At 48.5% G+C, this 12,562-nt stretch overlaps 1 protein-coding gene across 6 annotated transcripts in view; it reads right to left on the minus strand.

The window, feature by feature from the left end:
* Acoxl (acyl-CoA oxidase like) overlaps window positions 1-12,562 on the minus strand; it is a 337,320-nt gene that overhangs the window by 149,861 nt on the left and 174,897 nt on the right. For all 6 annotated transcript variants that reach the window (XM_078028311.1, XM_078028313.1, XM_078028310.1 and 3 more), the window contains one exon: window positions 9,762-9,915. In XM_078028311.1, the coding sequence (XP_077884437.1) occupies window positions 9,762-9,915 (154 nt within the window). The remainder of the gene's footprint in view (window positions 1-9,761; window positions 9,916-12,562) is intronic.

The raw sequence follows: 12,562 nt of genomic DNA on the forward strand, positions 1-12,562 counted from the left end.
GTTGAATCCATGGGTGAATGTGTGGATACAGAGGGTGGATGATTGGATTTATTGAGTGCTTACATGGAATAGGCACCAAGAGAGAGAGGGATACTGAAGCTCTCAGTGGGGAGGTCCAAGGGCCCTGAACATGAGATTCCACCACCCCAACCCCGGTGGCCCCCTTCCCATGACAAGGCACCTCTTCCATCAGAAATGCTCATCTAAGAAACGCAAGGTCCAAGGCTGCTTCTCCCGCTCCCTTCTCAGGTGATTTTAGGAAATCCTCTCTAGGTTGCTCCAACACTGGGGAAGGGGCAATGTGTAAGTAGAGTCAAGTACCAACAGGCTCTAGAAGTTGGTTGACCCCACCAACCCTTAAAGAAGGAAGGTGGGGGGAAGAGAAGCAGCAGGGGCCTGACTCACACGACCAACCAGAGGCAGAGCTGGGTCTCCGAAGCCAACTGAGAGATGCGCGGTCAGCAGGTGAAGGGTTTTCATCACGTCTAAATGGAGCCTGTTTGACTCTCCTCCCACATACTGAGATTAGAAGCCGAAACGCAGAACATGTGTGGGAACAGAGAACTGGCCACTGGGGCTCTCGCAGCTGGGTGCTGAGAGCAGGCTGGGCTCTGCCAGCTCCAGTGCCAGCCCCTCCCTGGCTCAACACGGAGACTTTGGGGTGAGTAGTTTAACTAAATCCCACCTCACTTCCCTGGGCTGTACCACAGGCAAAACAGCAGGGAGTCATCTCAGGAAAAGAACGGTCTGGTCCTGTTGGTGGCCCTCCCCTGCTAGGGGAAAGTCTAGTTCAACTAGCGTTAACCACAGAGCAACCAGAAAGACCCAACCAGCAAGACCCAGCCATGACACTGGGAACCAGCTCAGGCACATGAGGGGCCTTGCCAAGCTTTAACATGGTTGTGAAGTCACCGGTTCTATTCAAACCATGCTTGTCCTAGAGGGAGAACTTAGCTATTTTCTCAGATCGAGTGGGCAAAACCAGTAAGATACTGTGATAATAGGAGCAAATGTGACTCCATTTTGTTTTGTGACTCCATCCTTAAAGCAACCATGCCAAGTAGCAGGGTCATGACTGGGGCAAGGTGTTCTTTTCCTTTTGCTATAGAAACCTTTAAGAACACGGAACTACCTAATGGGGCATTGTTTCTGTAACTAGAGGAACGGGGCTCTGTTTCTGTAACTGGGGTGACTGGGCTAATTGTGATTGGTTAGGGTTCCCGCCGCTTGACTGCACTCTCCCACTTCTGTAACCCGGCTTGTTTGCATTGGCTGGACCCCCGAATGTCCCTTTTGGGGTTTTCAGGCTTATCAGGAGTGCCCTTGCAATTGCTCGGGGCTGATCAGGGGAACAGCTTTATGTTCTGGTCAGTCGCCAGTGAGCTTCAATAAAGGCTTGATTCGATTATGCACGAGTGGTCTGGAAGTGAGTTTATGAAACCCCGGGACGAAGCTTTGACTACAACAATACAAGTTGCATATGGCGCAGTGCCGTGGGTCAGGGGCTTGGAGGGACTCTCTGGGTTCGAAGCTTGGCTCTGCTGCCTTTTTGCTCTTAATCTTGGGCAAGTTATTTCATCTCTCTGGCCTAAGTTTTCTTCCTGTTTTCCTGCCACCTTTTAGATTAATTTGGTATTCTTATAATTCCATTTTAACCACTTCTTAGCTAGACGGCTTTTTATTTTAGTGGTAGCCTCAGAGTTCATAGTATGGGTGGAGGTTCCCTAATCTGAAGGTGGAAATCCAAAATGCTTCCAGTTTCAGATTTCACAGTACTTAGCATTTCAATCCAGCCAAGTCTATGGAAATATTCCAAAATCCAAGAAACTCTGAAACCTGAAACGCTTCTGGCCCTCAGCGCTCCAGATGAAGAAAATGACCTGCATGTATCGTTAGCCATGATGGTCCACTTTCAGGTGACATCATCCTACAGCACATATGGTGTGACAGCCTTGCAATGGTGTGCTTTTTCTTCCCTCCTGGCATTTCTGCTATTATTGCTCACTTTACTCTTACACATGTTGTAAACCTCACTCTACATGGTTGTTATTTTCATTTAAAAAGTAAACTAAATCCAGGCACAATTGTGCAAGGCTGTAATCCCAGTAATTTGGGAGGCTGAGGCAGGAGGATTCTAAATTCAAGGCCAGCCTCAGCCTCAGACCCTGAATCAAAGTAAAAACAAAAAGGGGTGGGGATGTGGCTTGGTGGTAAAGCACCTGGGTTCAATCTCTGTAGCAAAAAGAAAAAAGAAAAGCCAGTTAACTTTTTTTTTTAATGGTACTAGGGACTGAACCCAGGGGCACTTAATTGCTGAGCCACATCCCCAGTCCTTTTTTATATTTTATTTAGAGACAGGATCTTGCTGAGTTGCTTAGGAACTCACTAAGTTGCTGAGGCTGGCTTTGAACTTGCGATTCCCCTGCCTCAGCCTGTTGAGCCACTGGGATTATAGGTCTGAGCCACCACACTCCGCACCAATTAACCTTTAAAAAGATTTAAATACTGAGACTAAAATCTGATCATTTTATCTGTATTTTTGATGCTTTTCATTGCTTTGTGTAAATCCCTCTCTCTATCTGGTATCACTTCCTTCTGCCTGAAGAATTCCCTTTAGTACTCCCCATGGGAAAAGCTCGTGAGTGATGAATCCTGTGAACTTTTACGAGTCTAAAGGTGTTTTTATATTGTTTCTTAAACATAATTTTGTTGGATACAGAATTTTAGACTGACTTTTCCCTTTCGTTACTTTAAAGATGTTGTTCCATTGCCTTCCAAGGTGACGAGTTCCACATGAGAGATCAACTGTCATCCTTCTATCTGCTCTTTTATACAGAACACTTCTTCCTTAAGCTCCTCAGACAGGCTGGTGGGAGAGGCACTATTCCCGTGCTGTGTAAGCACTGCGGCTGCTGCTCTAATCCTGCTGGGTGATTCTGTCCTCAGCCCTGAGCCATCTCACAGGCCTGCGCTAGTCAGTACCAGCTGGATATTCGGGGATGGGGCGGTGGGAAGAGCTGCTGCTGACCTCTGAGCTCTCCCTGGTCCAGTTCTCTCCTGTCCACTACTCCATCCTGTGAACTCTACGTGCTTTGTTCCCGTTGGCCCCTCAGCTCCACGCCTTCCACCTGGGGAACTCTCTGGGCCCTGCTGTGGATCACCCCTAGATGGTTCTTGGGTATGTATATTTCTGTCCTTCAATAGTAGCCCCCACATTGGCAGCAGCTTCTGAAATGATGGTTTCCGACCCTCATGACGCTGCTGTCGACTTCCCTCAGTCCCCCTCCTCAGGCATGGCCTGGAAACTCTCTCATGGTAACCACAGGGGCACAGCAGGGTGGTTTGTCTCCTCCTTCTGAAAGGTTCCCATCCTTCCTTGCCTGGTGGCCATGCCTTACGAACTCCTCGGTGCGTGTCTGCTGACCTGGTTTTGGTGTCTGGGTCAGGAGGGCATACCTGCCGTGTGTTACTCCAACTTGGTCAGAAGTCCCCCAAGGCCAGAGCGGCTGGAACCTCAGGGCCTCCCAATTCCAGGCACAGGGCACCATGCCCCCCTCAGACTCCCTGGCCTTCAAAACCCAGAACATGTGCCTAGCACCCTGTCCCACACAGACAGAGAACTGGTCACCCTCCACAGTGACCCTAACCAGCAGTCATCAGGGCTGTGATGTGCTTGTGGGAACAAGGACCACGGAAACTCCAGCCATGCGGCTCACTTAATGATCAGCGTCTAGAAATTTTTCTTTTTGTATGAAACCTCCTTTATCCCAGGCAGAGAGAGAGAAAAAGGAGTAAAAAAGATTAAAATATGATTGAATCGCAAAGTCCCACTCTATTTGGACCCTGCATTATCCACTTCACTGCTAAGAAAGTTCTTTAAGCATAAAAACATTACTTTCAAAACATTCAGCCTGACGCCCAAAGAAAGCAAGAACTGCCAAAAGTCCTACAGAAACAGCCAGCCTGAGACTCTGTCATGACCCCCCGACACAGAGCAGTAATGGCATTCAAATCAGCCACCGAGCATTATGGGAACATCAGTCTGTGGAGGGAACAACCTGAGAATCCAGAGGTTTCCGCAGAGTAGTTCAAGAGCAACCGCACAGGGACCATGAACTCACCTAGACCCAGCTGGGAGGGCTGGGCGCCCATCCACCCCTAGATCCAAGGGAAGCCACACAGGAGGGAGAGAGGGCCACTTTGTGTGTTCTGGTGCTGAGGAGCCGATGAAAGGCTTTATCTCCTTCCCATTTCCAGATGCAGACTCCTAAGTACCAAAGGGCCAAACTGGGAACATTCCAGTGAGAATAGGATTACAGAGACTCTGGCCTTGGAGAAGCCACCCCATTGCCTGGCCCAGAAAATGTACTCCCCTGACACTCGGGCTTCTGGTGGCCACCGCAGACACATGCAGCCAGCCCACTGCTGTTGGATAAGTGAGTCCCAGGGATGTTGTGCAAACAGCGGGCCGTGACACACTAGTGGTCACGGAATTGATTTAATGCACCAGGACTGGCTTTTCTTAAAATGACACCCACTGAAAACCTAAGAGCACCTCACCATAGTGAAGCTAGTGCTGTCCACAAAGCTTCTTTGTCCAATTCCATGTATGTATGCTTGTGAGGCCTGGGTTGGAATGAAAAGTATGCCTATACATCTGGTCATGGTCAAAGAATCTGAAGTGCACTGGCCCAGAAACTTGAGTATTCTCTGTTTGACTGCGGTCAGGAGTAGAAATGGCATCCCCTTTGTTTACAATGCCAATGCCGTTTAAATACTTGATTCCAAGAAAACAATCAGAGGTTTGCAAACAAGCAAAAAGTTAGGTACTAGAATATGTTCTATGGTGTCATTTAGCATAACAATAAAACTGGGGCATAACCTGAGGGACTGGTTGAATGAATTATGGTACATCCACATGATAAGTGGTACCAGTCCTTAAAACTTCACCTGAAGGATCATCCTCGTCAACTCTGAGATGAAAAGGAGAGATTATAAACATTTAAAAACACACATGTGCAGTGCATGGAAAGAACATGGTGTGAGGAACAGTCTGTTGCCTCTGAGGGATATCTCTGCTCTCCTCCTTGTGCTTTTCTATGTTTAAAAAATTTCTATAATAGGTATTTTGGGTTTTTTGTTTGTTTGCTTTTGGTACCAGAGACTGAACCCTGGGGTGCTTAACCACTGAGCCATGTCCTCAGCCCTATTTTTTTTTAAATCTTAAGACAGGGTCTCTCTAAGTTGTTTAAGGACTCACTATATTGCTGAGTCTGGCCTCAAACGTGTTGTCCTCCTGCCTCAGCCTCCTGAGTCATTGAGATTACAGGTGAGCACCATCACACCTAGTATATTCTTTTTATAAAAAATAATATAATAATTGTGATTTTAAAATATGCTTTATTCAGGATAGAAGCTGCTCTTCCCTGTGGTGTTCACGTTGGACAGCAGCAACAAACATTAAAGTCAGCAGGTGGGAGAGGCAGGACTGCACAGGGCTGAATGGTGAGAGTAGAGGCAAAATGTAGGTGCCAGATGCACTCAGATTGAGGTAAATTGTACAACAGTTTCCCATCCTCTCCTCTTCCTCAAGCCCAGCTCCTACACTAGACACAGGACATAAAAATTTGTCCCCACTACAGTGACACAGCCACCTCAATGTTCATAGCAGCTCAATTCACAATAGCCGAGATACAGAACCAACCTAGATGCCTTTCAACAGATGAATGGATAAAGAAAAAGTGGTATATACACACAATGGAATATTACTCAGCCATAAAGAAGAATGAAATCATGGCATTTGCTAGAACTGGAGAGTATCGTGCTAAGTGAAATAAGCCAGTCTCCCCAAACCAAAGGCCAAATGTTCTCTCTGATGTGCAGTTGCTGATTCACAATAAGGGGGAGGAAGAAGAGAAGATCAGCAGATTAGACAAAGGGGAATGAAAGAAAGGGAAGACGGGTAGGAATAGAAAAGACAGTAGAATAAATACATTTGAATGGGTTTCCTTTTTTTGTTTGTTTGTTTGTTTGTTTGTTTTTGTGGTTCTGGGGATTGAATCCAGGGCCTTGTGCATGTGAGGCAAGCACCCTACCAACTCAGCTATATCCCCAGCTCAAGAATAAATATATCTAATAATTTTCCTATGTACACATATGAAAATACCTAAGTGAACCCCATCACCGTGCCCAACCCCAACAATAGGGTCCTAATTAGAATAAGATATATTCCATGCTTGTATAATTTTATCAAAGTGGATTCTACTGTCATGAATAACTCAGAAGAAACAATAAAATAAATAAACAAACAAAAATTGTTCCCAGCCAAGAGCTGTCAAGGTGGGCACCCTGTCTCTGGAGATGAAGGGCCAATGCTCCACCATGTGTTCTTTCTCTCTAAAAAGTAACAATGAAGTCCTGGCAACACGGAGTTCAGGATGAATAATAATAAAATAAGAGAAGAGCAGATGGACAGGTCCGTGGACGGATGCCAAGTTCCAGGGCTGAGGGGTCTGGCTACCTGGGTATTCATTCACTCCGTCATTCCGTCCCTGCACCTGGCCATCTGCCACTCAGTCCTCAGTGGGCTGAAGCCTCCCCACTGCAGTGAGCCCGAGGCTGGGGCGACCAAGGATGAGGGAGGATGAATTGCTGCCCTCAATTCAGCCTCGGTTTCCTCGTTAGGAAAGGGCGTGATGAGCAGAGCTGAGATGGTTGGCACCCACCATGGGCCCGGCCGCTGCTGAAGGCTTCGTCTCAATGGACACCATCAGCTGCTGCCGTGGCCCTGGGTCCAGGTCCCCCGAGCACCTGTCACAGGCGACTGTGCAGACATTGTCCGTTCCCTCTCCAGGGTCCTCAGCCCTGGCCTCCCCTGCACCTCTCCTGGGCTTAGCTTGTGCCAGTCCCGGTGTCCCTTGATGGGCCACACCCCTCCTGTGTGCAGGTGTCCCTGCCTGTGTGTCACAAAGAAGGTACATCTGGTCCCCATCCCTGGTCCTGGCACAGAGCGCCTAATTTAGCACAATGAATACACATTGGTTCTTCTTCTCCAGTTTCTGCCACGACTCCGAAGTCCCTGGGGATTTCCTGAGTGACAGGGCTGAGGAGCACCTTTGGTTTTAATATTTCGTCTGTAACCCTGGAAAGACCTAAGAGCTCCTAATCCCCTGGAGAATTCCTGAGTATTAAAAGCATCTTTTGTCCAAAGGAGGCAACTTCTACTAGGCTCCTGGACAGCTATTGGGTGGGTCTGGTCACTAGAAAGTCCAAGCCAGGATTAGAAGCTTGGAACTCTCTTCCCTCCCTCCCATCCTCTAGGAAGGGGACAGGGCTGGAGATTTTGAATAATTAATCGTGCCTATGTGGTCAGACCTCCATAAGAACCACTAAAATTGTGGTTCAGAGAGTTTCCAGGCCATGGAACTCATCCACATAGTGGGAGGCTGGTGCACCCCCAAAGCCACAAGGACAGAAACTTCTGTGTCCAGGAGCCATCCAGACATCATTTTATGTACCTCCTCATCTGTATCCTTTGTCAAATCCTTTATAATAAATAGGCAAATGCATTTTTCTGAGTACTGTGAGTTAATGCAGCAAATTCTTGAACCATTTTCTGTTGCTATCATAAAATAACAGAGGCTGGGGATTTTATAAGGAAAAGAGGTTTATTTAGATCACAGTTTGGGAGGTTGAAAACCTGAAAGCTAGTGGCTTCATCTGTTGCACCTCTGGTGAGGGCCTTCTGTCTATGTTCAACATGACACTTATGCCATAGCATAAGTGTGCACAAGATGACTGAGTACCACAGGTGGAAAAGTGTCACATGGTAAGAGGGGAAGTATTGCAGGGAGCTGAGGAAACCAAATTTGCTTTATAACAAATGCTCTTGCAGTAACCAATCCAGTCCTGCAAGACCTGTTCCAGTGTTAGATTTAGATAAGATGTTCCCCCAGAACTCACGTGTGAGACAATGCAAAAGTGTTCAGAGGTGAACTGATCAAATTACGAGAGGGGAAACCTCATCAGTGGGCCAATCTACTGATACGGATAACTGGGGGTAACTGTAGGTTGGTAGGATGCAGCTGGAGGGAGTTGTGGGGCTGTGCCTTTCAGGTTTGCATTTTGTCCCTGGTGAGCAGAGCTCTGGGGCTCCTGGTTGCCATGTCCAGAGCTGCCTTCCTCCTCCATGTCCTTCTGCCACGGTGTCCTGCCTCCCCTCCAGCCCAGAGCTGTGGAGCTGGCTGACCATGAACCTCTCAAACCAGGAGCCAAAATAAACTCTCCCTCCTGTAAGCTGCTCATGTCAGGCATGTTGGTTACAGTGAGGCAACAGCCGACTGCATGTCCAGTCTCCGAGAACTAACAGGGCTCTTCAAACCCAGGAATCTGGGCCTGGGGCTGGGGCTCAGCGGTAGAGCCCTCGCCTGGCACGTTCAAGGCCCTGGGTTCGATCCTCAGCACCACGTAAAAATCAATAAGTGAAATAAAGGTGTTGTATCCAACTACAACTAAAAACAAAACAAAACAAAAACCATGAATCTATGCACACGAGGGTAGATCCCTCATGACCTCTAATGCCTCTTATTGTCCCCATCGCCTCAACACCATTACAACGGGGAATCAAGCCCCATGAGTTTGGGTGGGGACAAACCACATTCCATAGCAGACAGGAGGACCCAGGGAGCAGGACTAGACAACCAGGAGATTACAGGAGGCACCAGTCAGACCCTGTTGAGGGACCTGTTCACTGCCCCCCAGTGTCCTGACCCTCCCCATGAGGACTGCCCCTGCCTGGGGGGTCACTTCAGCTCTCACCTCCCTCCTGCCAACATAAGCTCATTCTACCCCAGAACCCCTGGGTTCTGTCCCCATCTGCTGCCAGCCTACGTTTGAAGGGACGGCCGGCTCCCAGACTGCAGGTGGACACCGTCACTAAGGGAGGTCTGGCAGCCCACTGAGGGGCCAGCTGCACCTCAGTGCCAAGGGCCACTTTATTCTACATCCTCCTTCTTTGCCACATGAACTCCCATGGGACATCCCACGGGAACAAGGCAGGGGCGCGTCTTCACTTGGCCATGTTCTGAGGAACGGCCCTGCGCCATTCAGATGAGCCAACACCACTGTCCCCAGAGAGAAGCCCTCGGGCTCCCACAGAGCTCTGCCCCTCGTGGGCCCAACTCTGATGCACTGAGCAGGGTGTGGAGCTGTCCAGAAACCCTTCCTTCCCCTTCATGTTCCACAGCTGCCCTTGGCCTCTCCTCTACTGAGGCTAAAACTCTCCTCCTCTTTTGACATCTGGAGCTTGTGTCTAGGCCATGTTCAACCGTGCTCAGCACCCAGCTCAGAGGAAAGCCCAGCAGGGACCTCCCTGCGTCCCTCCCCCTCTGGGAGGGGCTTCTGCATCCAGCCAGGTTCAGACAAGGGACGTCTTCTTCTAGGGCAAGAAACCCTTGGGGGTCATTTCCTATTTCTCAGCAAGGGACTGAAAGGCAGGAGCACGGCTTTGGTTGTCTGAACGCTCCGTGGCCTGTTGACCACCACCAAATTGATTGGCATGTAGCGCGGGCTTCATGGGCCAGGCACGCGGGCCAAGCACTTTGCGGATGGGTTTGCATCGGTCCTGGCAGCATCGCACGAGGGGGACACGTGCAGGTAAGTACCCAGAGTCAGAATTCCAGGGGGCTCAGAGCCAACTCTGCCCAGCCCAGGGCTGCCCTGCGCACGCGCACTCCTGGGGCCCCGGGACCGCACGCGCTCACCATGCCTCCCGTGCTCTCGCGGCAGTCTTGCAGGCAGCCGACATTCTCCCAGGTGCTGTAGGCCTTCAGCCCCGCCATCAGCGCCTGCAGCGCGCGGCTGCTGACCAGCTCCTTCCCTTGGAAAATGTCCTCATCCAGAAGGGCCCCCGCGTACCTGCCAGATAGAGCAGAGAGGTGTGATGGACGTCCTGGTACTGCCAGCCATGGGAAAGAGCGCATCCAGGGACACCAGAACCCCAGGGTCACCACCCAAGGCTTCCCATGCCCTTCAGAGGTACCCATGTACCACAGCAAAGCTGCAGCCAGGAGTCTCCCACACACCATTCTCCCTTGGAAAATGTCTCCTCCACGCCCTGCCCAGCTGCTTTGCCGCCAGGCCAGTCACAGGCCTCCTTTGGCACAGGGGCCCCTGTCCCAGCCTGATGCTGCTTCTCTTCTTCTTTGAGTCTAGGAGCACATGGTCGCACTCCAGGTCACTCTCTCCTGCCCGCCACACAGTGCACACATTGGTACAACCGCTTTGGAGAGCTGTAAGGAGGTTCCTCAAAAAGCTAGGAATGGAATCGCACGTGACCAAGCTGTCCCACTCCCTGGCACTTATTTTAAGGGCTGCCTTCCTTCTGAAAGCTCTGGGCAGAATCCCTTCGTTACCTACCTTAGCTCCGGGTGGCCACCTTCTGTGACTTTCCTCCTCCTTCTATCTTTGAGGTAACTACGCCCACCTGCCCTCCCATGCTGCCTCATTTCCACTAGGTGAGGAGATGAGGTGAGGAACCCCCAGCCTTGTCACTCCTTCTTAGCCTCCTCTCATGTACAAGGAGCCCTGTGACTACACGGGACCCACCTCTATAACCCATCAAGGTCCCCAATTCAATTGTATCTCCAGGTCTGTTTTGCCCTGTGAGGTGCCATATTCACAGGTTGTAGGGCTTCGGATGTGGACATCTTTGGGGCCATCATTCTGGCTAGCACACGGTCCATTTCAGAACTCCCAGCAGAAGCAGAATTAAAACATGAGAATCATGAACAACTTGTGACACTTTGTGTGTAGAGGGCGAAGTTGCTTAGGGCCTTGCTAAGTGGCTGAGGCTGGCTTTGAACTTGGGATCCTCCTGCCTCAGCTTCCTGCCATTTCTCTGGCGTAAACATGTAGAAGTGAAATAGGCAGGTCATATGGCAGCTGCATTTTAACTTTTGAAGAAACTGCCACACCATTGTTCATATCAGCTGTGTGATTTTTCCTTCCCACCTGCAGCTCATGAGAATCCCAATTGCTCCCATCCCTGACAATGGTTGGCTTTGCGTCTTTTTAGTGTTAGTCCTTCTAGCAGTACAAAATTGTATTGCCTTGGTTTTGAAGTTGCATTTCCCTGATGATTAATGATCATGACCAACTTCTCCTGTGTCTGCGCCTGATCATTCATTTATCTTCCTTTCCTGTCTGCTTAATTCCTATTGGCTTGCTCATCCTTTTTCTTTTTTTTTTTTAACCAGGGATTGAACTCAGGGGCACTCGACCACTGAGCCCCATCCCCATCCCTATTTTGTATGTACAGACAGGGTCTCACTGAGTTGTTTAGGGCCTTGCTTTTGCTGAGGTTGGCTTTGAACTCGCAATCCTCCCGTCTCAGCCTCTGGAGCCACTGGGAGACAGGCATGTGCCACTGCACCCGGCTCATTCTATTTTTAATTGACTATCCTCTTTGTATGTTCTGGCTAGCAATCCATTGGTGGATGTATGTATTGCAAACATTTTCTCCCATCTGTGGCTTGCCTTTTTATTTCCTTAAAGACAGAAGTCAATTTGGGCTCAAAGTATTGACCTTCATCCATCCAAAATTTTCTAGGGTCTGAACATCCTGTTTCTCCAAATGAAACCTACACAGCAAAAGATACTACATGGAGCCAAGTCCTACAGCAAAAAGCAAAGGCTTCTGTGCTCCAACCACAGAACACAGAAATCAAACTAGAGCAAACTGACAAGATGCATTTCCGGGTGCATGATGAAGACAGACAGAATCTCTCTAAAGTCATGAAGTCAACAAGAGGGTTGGATTCTGTTAACCAGCACTTGGATGAAAAGTGGGAGGGAAAGGGAGAAAGAAGGGGAATAGCATGGATGGTGGAAGGAGACGGTCATCATTATACAAAATACATGTGTGAAGATGTGAATTTGGTGTCAACATACCTTATATACAAATAGAGATATCATAAGTTGTGGTATAAAGGTGCATTAAGAATTGTGATGCAAAAAAAATCAATAAGAGAGCTCATGTATAATGGCATAATTTGTCGTGAACATACTTTATATACACAGTTATGAAAAATTGTGCTGTGAATGGATAATTATGAATGTAATGCATTCCACTAATGTCATGTATGAAATAAATGAGTAAATAAATAAAAAACATTTAATGCATTAAGCAACTGAAAAAGGGCTTATGCATTGTCATTTAGTTCGGTCCTTACAACAGTCCTATGAAATAGGAAATCACAACACCATTTTACATACAAGGGAAAAGCCTAAATACAACCTAGGTTATATACTTAACATGTATTAGGGCAGAGAGAGGATTTTAACCCAGTGTGCTCTCTTGTCCTAAATAACGTGCTCTTTGGGGGTAGGGCTGTAGCTCAGTGGTAGAGCACTTGCCTAGCTGTGTGAGGCAGTGGGTTGGATTCTCAGCACCACATATAAATAAATAAAATAAATAACATGATCTTTTCATTCTAAACAACATGCCTGTCAGTGGCCTCAATCAAGTTCATGCAGTTTAATCTATGCTATGCTATCACTACTC

This window comes from Ictidomys tridecemlineatus, chromosome 12 (assembly GCF_052094955.1).
Source record: "Ictidomys tridecemlineatus isolate mIctTri1 chromosome 12, mIctTri1.hap1, whole genome shotgun sequence".
NCBI lineage: Eukaryota > Metazoa > Chordata > Mammalia > Rodentia > Sciuridae > Ictidomys > Ictidomys tridecemlineatus.